The sequence below is a fragment of the Coregonus clupeaformis genome, chromosome 20 (genome assembly GCF_020615455.1).
Source record: "Coregonus clupeaformis isolate EN_2021a chromosome 20, ASM2061545v1, whole genome shotgun sequence".
Classification (NCBI taxonomy): Eukaryota; Metazoa; Chordata; class Actinopteri; order Salmoniformes; family Salmonidae; genus Coregonus; species Coregonus clupeaformis.
This window is the reverse complement of record NC_059211.1, coordinates 64,153,912-64,168,231: the sequence shown is the minus strand read 5'-3', so window position 1 is coordinate 64,168,231 and position 14,320 is coordinate 64,153,912. Positions and strand designations below refer to the sequence as shown.

The 14,320-nt window shown below is 44.5% G+C and overlaps 1 protein-coding gene across 1 annotated transcript; it reads left to right on the top strand.

Moving 5' to 3' along the window:
* The first annotated feature begins 2,192 nt into the window (after window positions 1-2,192).
* LOC121534292 (palmitoleoyl-protein carboxylesterase notum1a) lies at window positions 2,193-14,304 on the top strand. Its single transcript, XM_045205713.1, has 11 exons — window positions 2,193-3,146; window positions 7,963-8,015; window positions 8,317-8,412; window positions 9,291-9,351; window positions 9,925-9,983; window positions 11,200-11,302; window positions 11,656-11,847; window positions 12,064-12,161; window positions 12,403-12,550; window positions 12,789-12,836; window positions 13,002-14,304. The coding sequence occupies exons 1-11, from the start codon at window positions 2,767-2,769 to the stop codon at window positions 13,366-13,368; spliced, it is 1,605 nt and encodes a 534-aa protein (XP_045061648.1). The 5' UTR covers window positions 2,193-2,766; the 3' UTR covers window positions 13,369-14,304.
* Window positions 14,305-14,320: the final 16 nt, after the last annotated feature.

The following is a 14,320-nucleotide window of genomic DNA, read 5'->3' as shown; positions in this document are numbered from 1 at the left end:
CAAATGGCTACCCGGACTATTTGCATTGACCCCCTTTTTTACGCTGCTGCTACTCACTGTTTATTATCTATGCATAGTCACTTTACCCCTATCTACATGTACATATTATCTCAATTACCTCGACTAACCAGTACCCCCTGTATATGGCCTCATTATTTGTATTTTATTGTTACTTTTTTTCGTACTTTATTTAAATGTGTATTTTGTTAGCAAACATTTTCTTACTTAAAAAAAATTCTGCATTGTTGGTTAAGGGCTTGTCGGTAAGCATTTCACTGTAAGGTCTATACACCTGTTGTATGCAGCGCATGTGACAAATACAATTTGATTAGAGAGAGAGCGAGATGGTTACCAAATGACCGTACGACAGACCACGTATTCACCCTGCACACCCTAATTGACAAACAAACAAACCAAAACAAAGGCAAAGGCAAAGTCTTTTCATGCTTTGTTGATTTCTAAAAAGCTTTTGACTCAATTTGGCATGAGGGTCTGCTATACAAATTGATGGAAAGTGGGGTTGGGGAAAAAACATACGACATTATAAAATCTACGTACACAAACAACAAGTGTGCGGTTAAAATTGGCAAAAAACACACATTTCTTTCCACAGGGCTGTGGGGTGAGACAGGGATGCAGTTTAAGCCCCACCCTCTTCAACATATATATCAACGAATTTGCGAGGGCACTAGAACAGTCTGCAGCACCCGGCCTCACCCTACTAGAATCTGAAGTCAAATGTCTACTGTTTGCTGATGATCTGGTGCCTCTGTCCCCAACCAAGGAGGGCCTACAGCAGCACCTAGATCTTCTGCACAGATTCTGTCAGACCTGGGCCCTGACAGTAAATCTCAGTAAGACAAAAATAATGGTGTTCCAAAAAAGGTCCAGTTGCCAGGACCACGAATACAAATTCCATCTAGACACCGTTGCCCTAGAGCACACAAAAAACTATACATACCTCGGCCTAAACATCAGCGCCACAGGTAACTTCCCCAAAGCTGTGAACGATATGAGACACAAGGCAAGAAGGGCCTTCTATGCCATCAAAAGGAACATAAAATTCAACATACCAATTAGGATCTGGCTAAAAATACTTGAATCAGTTATAGAACCCATTGCCCTTTATGGTTGTGAGGTCTGGGGTCCACTCACCAACCAAGAATTCACAAAATGGGACACATACCAAATTGAGACTCTGCATGCAGAATTCTGCAAAAATATCCTCAGTGTACAACGAAAAACACCTAATAATGCATGCAGAGCAGAATTAGGCTGATACCCCCTAATTATCAAAATCCAGAAAAGAGCCGTTAAATTCTATAACCACTTAAAAGGAAGCGATTCCCAAATATTCCATAACAAAGCCATCACCTACAGAGAGATGAACTTGGAGAAGAGTCCCCTAAGTAAGCTGGTCCTGGGGCTCTGTTCACATACACAAACAGACCCCACAGAGCCCCAGCATCTGGACACAGAATGGGTAGTTGAGGAGAGGCGCGCGACTGGCTGTCACCTTCCTCTTGGGTGTGACAACTATCATTTAGCTTAAGAGGCACGCTCACACGAAGTTGAAAACAGATACACAGCCGGGGGAAATGTCCGGCTTCTGAATAAACAAATGGAGGGTCTGTCCTGGCGATCAATTATGAAATAAAAGTTCTAAAAGGTGTTAATTTCCTAACGTGAGGACCTATTATAGCCTAATCTAGGCAACCCAGAACGAAAATATCGCGCCAGGAGAGATTATTTATAGGTTTGTAACGTTTTTCACTTGTTGCTATGTTGACATCCTAAAGATCAAAGGGAACAAGCGTGTGGGCATCGTTTATAATAAACAACCCGGACAGGAGGGGGCGTGCGGTGTACGTGTTGTTGGTATTACTATCCTTGTGGGGACCAGAAGTCCTCACAATAATACTAAAACAAGAAACATTCTGACATTTGGGGACATTTCGCCAGTCCCCACAAGGAAAAGGGCTGTTTCAGGTTTAGGGGTTAAGGTTAGATTTTGAATGGGAATCAATTGTTTGGTCCCCACAAGGATAGTAAAACAAACGTGTGTGTGTGTGAAGCTCACGCCCCTCAAAGCACCAGCCCACGATAACGATTGGTTTGGGGGAAAGAAAAGGGTGGAACGTTTGAATAAAATCCCTCTGGTGCTTGCCTTGTAGAAAAGTATGAATGTAACTTCGACCAGGACAGCAGCAGCAAGTGTTGCCATCTGTCTTATCAGCGCTGGAGAAAACCGTTGAAAACCGTTGGATAACTCAAGAAATAGAAGGGGGATGCAAGCACTTTTTGGTGAATTTTTCATTACTAAAATTAGCTTGATTTTTATTTTTATCCGCATTTTTAAATGATACGAGTGACTTCAAGGTAGTATTTTTCTATTTTTTTATTGTTTAATATAGACTATATTTTTATTGCAATTACATTGTTGTTGTTTTCTAAAGGAAAGCAATGAATGGGATTGAATGCGAATGGCGCACCACACAGAAACATGATTTAATTGTTTTACGCGTTCTAGCTTGAAGGCATTTTAGATTAGTCTGACAGCCCACATCCGAGCTCTGGAACACCTAATTCTTCTGTCGATAACACACTGATGCCAAGTGGAACTCTTTCTCTCTGTTGATATTTTACTCTCTTTTGCAATTCATCCATTGCAACTTTTTCATTTAGCTCACCAGACCAGACGCACTCTTGTTTCGTTTTTACACCAATGAACTATTAAATCGTTTTTTTCCCTGAAAGGTTTTTGAAATGACTAGCCAAAGTATTGAGAGGAGTAGCCCTATAGGGACTCTCTCGTTGCTGCGTTCCGCTTTGCTGTTGGGTCTTCTTCACATTGGAGCACCAGAGGCGAGGAGGCTACGGGGCAGCCGCGCGCAACACCGGAGAGACTCGGCCATGCCGTCCCCACCGTTAACGTACAGAGACCGTGTAGTAGAGGGGACCGGAGCCGGTGAGAGCTTCCCGTTAGACTTCACGGCCGTCGAGGGGAACATGGACAACTTTATGACCCAAATTAAAAACCTGGCGCAGTCACTGTACCCGTGTTCGGCGCAGAAGCTGGACCAGGACATGAGGCTGCACTTCTTGGACAATTCCTCTGTGACGTGTAACGATGGATCACCAGCTGGGTAAGTGGAAAAGTTTAAAGTCTGAATTGGCCTGAATTAAAGTCGCCTAAACTTCACATTTCAACATACCACAAGTAGCCTAAACTCACATGAAAATCACATACTTTTGTTGTGCGTATTGGCTTTGACACATCTTTCCAGTTGTCTATCAGACGCAATGGTTGAGTGAAAGCCAGTCCATCTATCACCACCACAACAACTTTTCCTGGCCTTCATGTCACTCCGGATGTGACCGAAATGGATAAAAATGAAAAAGATCAGAGGACGGGCGCTCTCTGAGATCTATGTCGGAGCTCAAGAGAGCGAGAGCCCGGACCGCGAGATCAGATGCATGCCTCTCATCAATGGAACGTTTGACAAAAGGAATTTTGCGGAGGGAGAGCAAGCGAGGCCACATTGAAAAGAATGCCTTTCATGTACAGCGGGCGACAGGCAAACAATGTATAGCTTTAGTGGTGGTTGGTTGTATATTTAGTGGCGTTTATTTGCGTCACAGGTCTAGGATCAGCTTACCCTCTCCAAACCCATATAACCTCAACCTTTTGAAGGGAAAACGCAAGACTGACTTCGGATCAGAGTCTATAGGGACAAATCTCATCCTCTTGTAGGCTACAATCCTTGTTCCTTGTTGCCTTTGGCTTTTTATATCCCCATTGCTTTTCTAGGACGTGAAATTGAGGAGGGGACGCTGTATTATAACGGAATGAAGCGACGCTAATGGATGATTGTGATGAAAGGTGTGAAAGTAAAAACATTCCACAAAGCCAAAGCCCTGTTGTACTCTCAGATCCACTTCCAGCCGCGACAGGTGCCCTGCATGAAAGCGCCATGACATTTCTAGGTTGATAGTGACCAATAGAACAAACATGGGCCGATTTCTTCACGGGAAGAAAATAGGGGTTATCCTCAGTGTGAAATACCAATGTTTTGGTCAGATTACTGTGATAATTGGATTCGGGAAGTAGTGCTTTGAAATCCTTATGTTGTTTCACACCAGGTGTTGAGAGAAAGACTGCATTTTGCTCTTTTTCTTTTTGTCTTCTCCAGTGTGAGAACAAGCTCACAAGTCAACTGAAGGTTGAATAATATAATAGGCCCTATTAACACAGTTTGTTATTCATCTTTAAGATCACTATTCCATTATGAAGCGACGAGAGATAGAACCAGAAAGAGAGCGAGATTCAGATGAGTGTTTCATCACAACGGAACCTCTCGTGATCCCCCTCTATCCCAAATAAAGACCACAGACCCACATCACTTCACAGAGGAGAGGGAGAGGGAGAGGGAGAGGGAGAGAGAGAGAGAGAGAGAGAGAGAGAGAGAGAGAGAGAGAGAGAGAGAGAGAGAGAGAGAACGAGAGAGAGAGAGAATCAGCACACCAGCAATTTTGAGTGTCTCCGCTCTCCATTGATGTGACTGTGCATGTGTGTGTCAGCAGCATCCCAAACCACAAGAGACCTCTCAATATACCCTCACTTGCGGCGCGCGAGGCCATGCAGCGCCAGGCAGGCACGCTCTGGGCACTCATGCATGCCTACTCTCCCTGACAACCAGCGGAGAAAATTACAACTGTCGCATATCCCTCCAACCACAAATTGCTAATTGCTCACGACGGATCCAACCCTCTCTCAACCACACAGTCTGCCTCGAGAGTTACTGCAGAGATCCATAGAGCACGTTGAGGGCGATGAAACAACCGAGATCCATTCATTTTCAATGAAGGAAGTGAAGTGGGCGGGGGGAAAATTGGGTAATGCGAGCATGGGCGAGGGACGTGAACAGGGCAGGACCTAAATTGGAATAAACTTAACTTTATCCAAATACTCTGCAACATCGCGTCTTCACTGACCAATCGAACCTCACTATGTGAGGAATTTGTGATAAAGTTAAGGAATTTGCTCTCCCTGTGTTTCTTAATGACAAATTAATCTTTTGACTTTGAACCCAACCTGTCGCCCCTCTCTACTCTTTCCCGCTTCATTTTTAAATGTCCAATCTGGCAACCCAAAGTTAACAGTCAGATTTTTATATAAAATACTTAATTTTCTCTTAGTCTCTCTCTCTCTCTCTCTCTCTCTCTCTCTCAATTCAATTTCAATTTAAGGGGCTTTATTGGCATGGGAAACATATATTTACATTGCCAAAGCAAGTGAAATAGATAATAAACAAAGGTGAAATTAACAATAAAACATTTACAGTAAACATTACACTCACAAAAGTTCCAAAAGAATAAAGACATTTCAAGTGTCAAAATGATGTGTTGTCATAGTGTTGTAATGATGTGCAAATAGTTCAAGTACAAAAGGGAAAATAAATAAACATAAATATAGGTTGTATTTACAATGGTGTTTGTTCTTCACTGGTTGCCCTTTTCTTGTGGCAACAGGTCACAAATCAGGTATTCTGCCACTATGCACTCTCTGTTTAGGGCCAAATAGCATTCTAGTTTGCTCAGTTTTTTGGTAAATTCTTTCCAATGTGTCAAGTAATTATAATTTTGTTTTCTCATGATTTGGTTGGGTCTAATTGTGTTGCTGTCCTGGGGCTCTGTGGGGTCTGTTTGTGTTTGTGAACAGAGCCCCAGGACCAGCTTGCTTAGGGGTCTCTTCTCCAGGTTAATTTCTCTGTAGGTGATGGCTTTGTTATGGAAGGTTTGGGAATCGATTCCTTTTAGATTGTTGTATAATTTAACGTCTCTTTTCAGGATTTTGATAATTAACGGGTTTCGGCCTAATTCTGCTCTGCATGCATTATTTGATGTTTTTCGTTGTACACTGAGGATATTTTTTGCAGAATTCTGCATGCAGAGTCTCAATTTGGTGTTTGTCCCATTTTGTGAATTCTTGGTTGGTGAGCAGACCCCAGACCTCACAACCATATAAAGGGCAATGGGTTCTATAACTGATTCAAGTATTTTTAGCCAGATCCTAATTGGTATGTTGAATTTTATGTTCCTTTTGATGGCATAGAATGCCCTTCTTGCCTTGTGTCTCATATCGTTCACAGCTTTGGGGAAGTTACCCGTGGCGCTGATGTTCAGGTATGTATAGTTTTTTGTGTGCTCTAGGGCAACGGTGTCTAGATGGAATTTGTATTCGTGGTCCTGGCAACTGGACCTTTTTTGGAACACCATTATTTTTGTCTTACTGAGATTTACTGTCAGGGCCCAGGTCTGACAGAATCTGTGCAGAAGATCTAGGGGGTTTATCTCTCTCTCTGGCTCTCTCTCTCTCTCTCTCTCTCTCTCTCTCTCTCTCTCTCTCTCTCTCTGTCTCTGTCTCTGTCTCTGTCTCTGTCTCTGTCTCTCTCTCTGTCTCTGTCTCTGTCTCTGTCTCTGTCTCTGTCTCTGTCTCTGTCTCTCTCTCTCTCTCTCTCTCTCTCTCTCTCTCTCTCTCTCTCTCTCTCGTCTCTGTCTCTGTCTCTGTCTCTGTCTCTGTCTCTGTCTCTCTCTCTCTCTCTCTCTCTCTGTCTGTCTGTCTGTCTGTCTCTCGCTCTGTCTGTCTGTCTGTCTGTCTGTCTGTCTCTCTGTCTCGCTCTCTCTGTCTCTGTCTCTGTCTCTGTCTCTGTCTCTCCCTCTCTCTGTCTCTGTCTCTGTCTCTCCTCTGCTCTCTGTCTCTCTCCTCCATTCTCATTTCCAGCAGCTGTCCAGTAGAGACACAGTTAATCCTCTTTAACCTAAAACACCTGGCATACCTCTCACTAATGGAGATGGATAGCTGCAGAACAGGGGCAGGAGTATGTGTGTGTGAACCGTTCACGCCATCACCCTGCCTGTTCATAACAGCACATCCTCATGCATACAACCCAACGAAGTGTCCCTTGTTTATGTGTGTGTGTCTGGCTGCCATGCCGGACCCCTAGTCATCAGTCTGATTGAATGTAGTGTAACTACCCTGTGGTGAGGCCTTTCTACATGCATTACACTAATCCAATCATTAATAATGGCCCTGGGTTCCTTTGATATAGGCGTCCAAACAGGCCCCTGTTGAAAGAGTGTTTTAGGTGTCTAAATGGGCCCTGTCTGTCTGTGTGTGTGTTTTAGCTGTGAAACCAGAGCCAAGTGTTTCAAGTCTAGTTCAAAGCAAAAGCCAGAAGGACCGTTCTGGAGTGGTCTATAACACAAACCTAACCAACTGTGTTCTGGAGTGGTCTATAACACAAACCCAACCAACTGTGTTCTGGAGTGGTCTATAACACAAACCCAACCAACTGTGTTCTGGAGTGGTCTATAACACAAACCCAACCAACTGTGTTCTGGAGTGGTCTATAACACAAACCCAACCAACTGTGTTCTGGAGTGGTCTATAACACAAACCCAACCAACTGTGTTCTGGAGTGGTCTATAACACAAACCCAACCAACTGTGTTCTGGAGTGGTCTATAACACAAACCCAACCAACTGTGTTCTGGAGTGGTCTATAACACAAACCCAACCAACTGTGTTCTGGAGTGGTCTATAACACAAACCCAACCAACTGTGTTCTGGAGTGGTCTATAACACAAACCCAACCAACTGTGTTCTGGAGTGGTCTATAACACAAACCCAACCAACTGTGTGTGTGAATGAATGTAGATGCTCAGAAATACATACGTTGTGTGTGTGTGTGTGTGTGTGTGTGTGTGTGTGTGTGTTGTTCGGTGTCTGCCAACGCTGCTTTTTTCCAGTCTGATAAACATTTCTTCCCCAGTTGACACTGAACTATGTGATTCTGTCAGATGACCCACTGAAGAAGAAGCAGGAGAGAAACACACACACACACACACACACACACACACACACTTTTAAAACAGTTTGTTTTTGTATTGTCCTGTATAGGTACTACATCAAGGAATCTAAAGGCAGCAAGAGATGGCTGATATTCTTGGAGGGTGAGTTGAGAGGTTTAAGACTTCCAAATGCTCGGCTATTTGTCTGTTGTATTTTTCAATCCAAGGCATGTTACAGGGCAGAGCAATGTGCCTTTTAAAGGTAATGCACGTTTGAGCTGACAATCGTGTTTATCATGACACTAACGGAAGGGAAATTACCTTTAAAAGGTGCAGTGTCGGCTGTCCAGTGTCCTGCTCTATAACCAGCCTTGGATCGAATCCTGGCCCCAGTGCTATGTTGTTGTTGTTGTTGTTGGATGGTACTGTATGTCATGTGTAATGTTGTTGTTGGTCTGTGTAGGTGGATGGTACTGTTTCAACAGACAGACTTGTGACACCAGGTACCAGACAATGAGGAGATTCATGAGCTCCCTCGAGTGGCCACGCACCAGAACAGGTCAGCACACTGTTATAAACACTTATTACAAGCACATTACATGTTTATTCATGGTAATAGCTAGTAATACTGTTGCTTTAACCTGTGCTATTGGTGTTCAGAGTCAGACTTCACCAGAACACTGTTACGACATGCTTATTACACGTTTATGAACTAAATTAAAAACGTTGTTTTTAGTAATTTAGCAGACGCTCTTATCCAGACAAAACTTACAGTAGTGAGTGCATACATTTTCATAATTTTTTTCATACTAGTCCCCGGTGGGAATCGAACCCACAACCGTGGCGTTGCAAGTGCCATGCTCTACCAACTCAGCCACACGGGACTATAGCTTATGAACTAGTAATAAAGCTGCAATATGTAACTTTACAAGTTCATTACATGTTTATTAATGGCAATAGCTAGTAATACTGTTGCTATAACCTGTACTATGGGTGTTCAGAGTCAGTCTTCACCAGAACACTGTTACAACAGGCTTATTACACGTGGTATGAACTAGTAATAACTAGTGTTAAGTGTTATAACCAGTCAAAAGTAGGCTTATGATCTGTCTGCTCAGGGACATGCTGCAAAAACAAATTCACTCTTTAGAAATGTCTTCATTGGCCCAGTACAGGCTGTAGAGGGAAAAGCCCCAGACCTCAGGTCATATAAATGTTAGTGTTTCCTATTAATCAGTAGAACTCAGTCAGTCTGTCTGTTTTAGTTACCTAAATTAATCTCACACTCACAAGTACCTCTTTCTTCTCTCTCCCTCTCCCCCCTCTCTCTCCCTCCCCCTCTCTCTTTCACTCCCCCTCTCTCTCTCCCTCCCTCTCTCTCTCTCTCTCCCCCCTCTCTCTCTCTGTATCTCCCTCTCTGTCATTCTCTGTCTCTAGGTACAGGTATTCTGTCTCCTCAGCCAGAGGAGAACCCCTATTGGTGGAATGCCAACACGGTGTAAGAACTCCATCCCTCCTTTCTTCTTCTTTGTCTGATTCCTTCTTCTCCCTCTTCTATCGCTCTTCTCGCCCTTCTTGCATATTGATGAGTGTGTGTGTGCGCCCATATGTGTGTTTATTTGTTTACGGTGTTTGTGTGTGAAACGGTTGGTGTTTTTTCTTGTCAAGAGTGTGAGTCAGTAAAGGTGTGCTGCAGCTCTTTACTAAACAACCTCTTCCTCCCTCTGACTGGAAAACTCTGACTGAGTCTCTGTGTGTTATGGTTTCCTAACTCTCTCTCTCTCTCTCTCTCTCTCTCTCTCTCTCTCTCTCTCTCTCTCTCTCTCTCTCTCTCTCTCTCTCTCTCTCTCTCTCTCTCTGTCTCTCTCTGTCTCTCTCTGTCTCTCACTATCTCCCCCTATCTCTCTCTCTCTCTCTCTCTCTCTCTCTCTCTCTCTCTCTCTCTCTCTCTCTCTCTCTCTCTCTCTCTCTCTCTCTCTCTCTCTCTCTCTCTCTCTCTCTCTCTCTCTCTGTCTCTGTCTCTGTCTCTGTCTCTCACTATCTCCCCCTATCTCTCTCTCTCTCTTTCTAGGTTCATCCCATACTGCTCTAGTGATGCCTGGAGTGGAGCCTTAGCAAAGACTGACCAAAGTAGGGAACATCAGTTCAAGTATATAGTGCAATCTATATGGAATAGGATGCCACTTTGGAATAACACTGCATTTTATTTCAAATAATTCAAGACATTTAATTGATAATGCCCGAGAAGCCGGTGTTTGTGTTCCGGTAAACCGTGCCAATATATCCTCCAAACACTGGCTTCGAGGGCATTATACATTTTATACAACGGGTTACCAACATATTCAAATAATGATTTACATATTTTCATTAAAAAACGTTATTTTTATGAATTTATTCATACTATTTGATCCTTCTACAAGATATAGTCCCAACACAAATCTAGGGTTGCTACCCAAGCTGGCTGGTCATTTGTTCTATCGGTTCGGTTGGCAGAGACGCGACCCAGTCGTTCATTCTAAATGTTCCATTGCCATACTGGCTGGCAACGTTCTTATCCCTTGCTTGCCAGCTAGCCAACTACGGCTAACTTACAGGCACGTCAAACAGTGCAGCCAGAATAACAACAAAGTAGCTGCATTCGTTGAACCTGTTTTCTAGTGACATTTATTTGGATACATCCATAACAATTAGCTAATGATGTGCAATTTAACCTGGCATAGAAAATGTGCTCTCTCTCGTCAGGACACTGTTGTTCAGAGGAGCTAGCCAACAACACAGCTAACACAATCACTTCAAACTGAAGCTGGAAAGACTTCAAACTAACTGCACTTTGTTTAGTTTGAACTGTTTTCTATTGACATTTCTTTGTATATATACAAAAAAAGATGCTGATTCATGATTTCGACTGGCTGAGAAATGCTCAGTGCCTGTCTGTCTTGTCCCGAAACGTTCATTACTATAGGACAGCTGGAGATCGAATTTGAATATTGAAACAATGTTGCAAATGTCGGAGAGACAGACAGCAAGCTTTATACATATCTCCGCTGTTGAAAACGACATGTTAGTCTAAAAGAAATGTGAGATAATGTCTAGATGCTTTTGATAGTGGAGATCAAGTTTATAAATTGCCTGGCTGGGCTGATGAGACAGTGGATTGCGCAGTCAGATGGAACAGAGTAAATAGGCATGTCAACGTCATAGCTTTAGCCGGTGGTAACCAATCAGCATTCAGGATTAGACCCACCCGTTGTATAACAAGCTATCAATCAATGTGTCTACTGTGCCTGTCTTCATGTTGCTTTGTGTGTGTGTGTGCGTGTGTTTCTCTCTGTGTGTGCGTGCGTAGGTGACTATGCGTTCATGGGCTCAGTGATCATTGAGGAGGTGGTGAATGAGCTGCTTACTAAAGGACTGGACAGCGCTAAGGTCCTGCTGCTGGCTGGGAGCAGGTCAGGACACTGTGTGTGTGTCTGATACTTTACTTACTTGGACATCCGTCTGTTTATCCCTCTGGACCTCTCCAATTGTCCTAATTTCCCTCTCTCTGGATTACTGAATGGGTCTCTCTCTCTCTCTCTCTCTCTCCCTCTCCTTTCTCTCCTCCCTCGCTCCCTCCCTCCCCTCGCTCCCTCCCTCCCCTTGCTCCCTCCCCCCTCTCTCGCTCCCTCACTCCTTCCCTCTCCCTTCCCCCTCCCTCCCCCCCTCCCTCCCTCCTCCCCCCTCCCTCCCTCCTCCTCCCCCCTCCTTCTTTCTCCTCTCCTCCCTCTCTCCCTCTCCCCCTCCCTCCCTCTTTCTCCTCCAGTGCGGGGGGTACAGGTGTACTACTGAACGTGGACCGTGTGGCGGAGCACCTGGAGTCCCGGGGACACAGGGAGATTCAGGTCCGGGGTCTGGCTGACTCTGGCTGGTTCCTGGATAACAAGCAGTACAGATCTACAGACTGTCACAGCACCATCAGCTGTGACCCTACTGAGGCTATCAGGAGAGGAATCAGGTGAGAGAGAGAAGAGGGGAGGGAGGGAGGAAGAGAGGGAGGGAAGGTGGGAGGGAAAGCAATAGAGATCTATACACTGCCACGATACCATCAGCTGTGCCCCCATAATGAGAGGAATCAGGTGAGAGGGAGAGGGGGGGAGAGAGGGAGATGGAGAGAAGGAGATGGAGAGAGGGAGAGTGACAACTGTGACTATACTTCCTGTTTCCTGTCTAGGTACTGGGGTAGTGTGGTGCCAGAGAGCTGCAGACATACTCACATAGGAGAGGAGTGGAACTGCTTCTTTGGATATAAAGTCTACCCCACGCTCAAGAGTAAGAGTCTCTCTCTCTCTCTCTCTCTCTCTCTCTCTCTCTCTCTCTCTCTCTCTCTCTCTCTCTCTCTCTCTCTCTCTCTCTCTCTCTCTCTCTCTCTCTCTCTCTCTCTCTCTCTCTCTCTCTCTCTCTCTCTCTCTCTCGGTCCAGTGTTATTTGATGAGGCCCAGCTAAGAGTAGACCTCCCTCCCTCCCCCTCCCCCTCTCTCTCTCCTCTCCCTTCCTCCCCCCCTCTCTCAAGGTCCAGTGTTTGTGGTCCAGTGGTTATTTGATGAGGCCCAGTTAACAGTAGATAACATCCACCTGACTGGTCAGCCGGTCCACGAGGGACAGTGGAGATACATACAGAATCTGGGCAACGAGCTGAGGAACACACTCAAAGACGTCCCGTAAGACACACACACACACACACACACAGGAATGTACACACACACATTGGACAGTACACACAGAGACACACACATAATAATGTACAAACACACATACACACACACACACACACACACACACACATACACACACCATAACTTCGTGTTTTATTCCATAAAGAATGTTAACGTTTTATGTTATGTGGAATGTTAACTCTCCTCTGATCACATTGATTGATCTGTCTGTTCTGACTGACAGGGCCCTGTTCGCTCCAGCCTGCCTATCCCATGAGGTCATCACCAGGAAGTGAGTGAACAGTCACTGATCATAACTTCCTCTTAGATTAGACATATCATAACTGTGTCTTAGATTATCATAACCTTTACTTGGAGCTATGCAAAAAATGAGTGACTTGACCTGTACCTCTCCCATTTCTAACCTCCTTTCCACTCCCTCCCCCCATTACCATAGTTACTGGATGGACATCCAAGTCAAAGGAACCTCCCTCCCCAGAGCCCTACACTGCTGGGACCGTGGTCTCCATGACAACAACCTCCACCAAAGATCCTCCAACAACAACACCCATAGCAACAATCCTAACCCCACCCCCAACAAGGCTCTGCCCCCAGCTCCAAGGGGCTGTCCTCTGCGTCTGATTGACAGTTGCCCCTGGCCTCACTGTAATCCAACCTGTCCCACTATAAGGGATCAGATCACCGGACAGGAAATGAGCGTGATCCAGTTCCTGAAACACATGGGGTTTGATGTTGCCAAGATGGCCCAGCAACAGGGCATGGACCCAGGGAAACTGCTGGGGATGCTGAATAACGGGAACTGAGCAGTGAGGGACGCATGTAGCTGAAATGAAACACACATACCCGCACACATGGAGGGACAGACGAATGGACACACTCACGGACAGAAGCACACACACCTATACTACACACACAAATACGTTCAAAGAAACACACACTCACTCTGACACAGCAGGACATGGACCTGCTCAACAATGGCAACTGAATGGACTGGAGTGAGGAGCGATATAGAACGCTTTGGTGGATTTGAACGGAACTCAATGCAACAACAGAATAGAAACAGAACTGAACTCTAAGCAACAGGACTGAACAATACTGAGCGAACCCCAAAAGCAACATAACTGAACAGAAAAAGTGACTGTGCTAAACTGAAATGGACTCAACTCAAAACTGTGAGTGCAACTGAACTGAACTCAATGGATCTGAATTCATAACCTTGACTTGGTGCAACTCAAATAATTTTACTTGGTGCAACTCAAACCACCTCAACTCTGAACGCAGCTTGACTAGTGTCTGCAACGGGACAGAACAGAACTCGACTTAACTCAACTGAATAGAACTCATTTATTGTTATTAGAACACAACGGAACTGCAAAGTTTGAGTTCAAACAACTGAACAATGCTTTACTCAACGACGCTGAACTCAACTCAGCCAAACCTGCACAGAACTAAACTATACTGGGAAAAAAATGTGGGTGTGGAAAGACATACATAAATGAAAAGTCATCCGTTTTAAGGATACTACTCAACTAGTTTTTTTCTCTCTAGGGGCCTATCCCAAATGGCATCAGATTCCCCCATAGGGCTCTGGTCAAAAATAGTGCACTATAATTGTGAATAGGGTGCCATTTGGGATGCAGTCTGTTAGTTTTAAAGTAAATAAGACAACGGACTTGTGGATTTTGAAAATATATATATGCATAGATGTATAACTTGTGTATGTACACTACCGGTCAAAAGTTTTAGAACACCTAC

Coding starts and splice junctions, on each gene's coding strand:
- LOC121534292 (XM_045205713.1), top strand. CDS start 2,767: ATGACTAGCCAAAGTATTGAGAGGAGTAGCCCTATAGGGACTCTCTCG. Junction 9,352..9,924: donor TGGTGGAATGCCAACACGGT/GTAAGAACTCCA, acceptor CTCTCTTTCTAG/GTTCATCCCATACTGCTCTA. Junction 11,303..11,655: donor CTGCTGCTGGCTGGGAGCAG/GTCAGGACACTG, acceptor TTTCTCCTCCAG/TGCGGGGGGTACAGGTGTAC.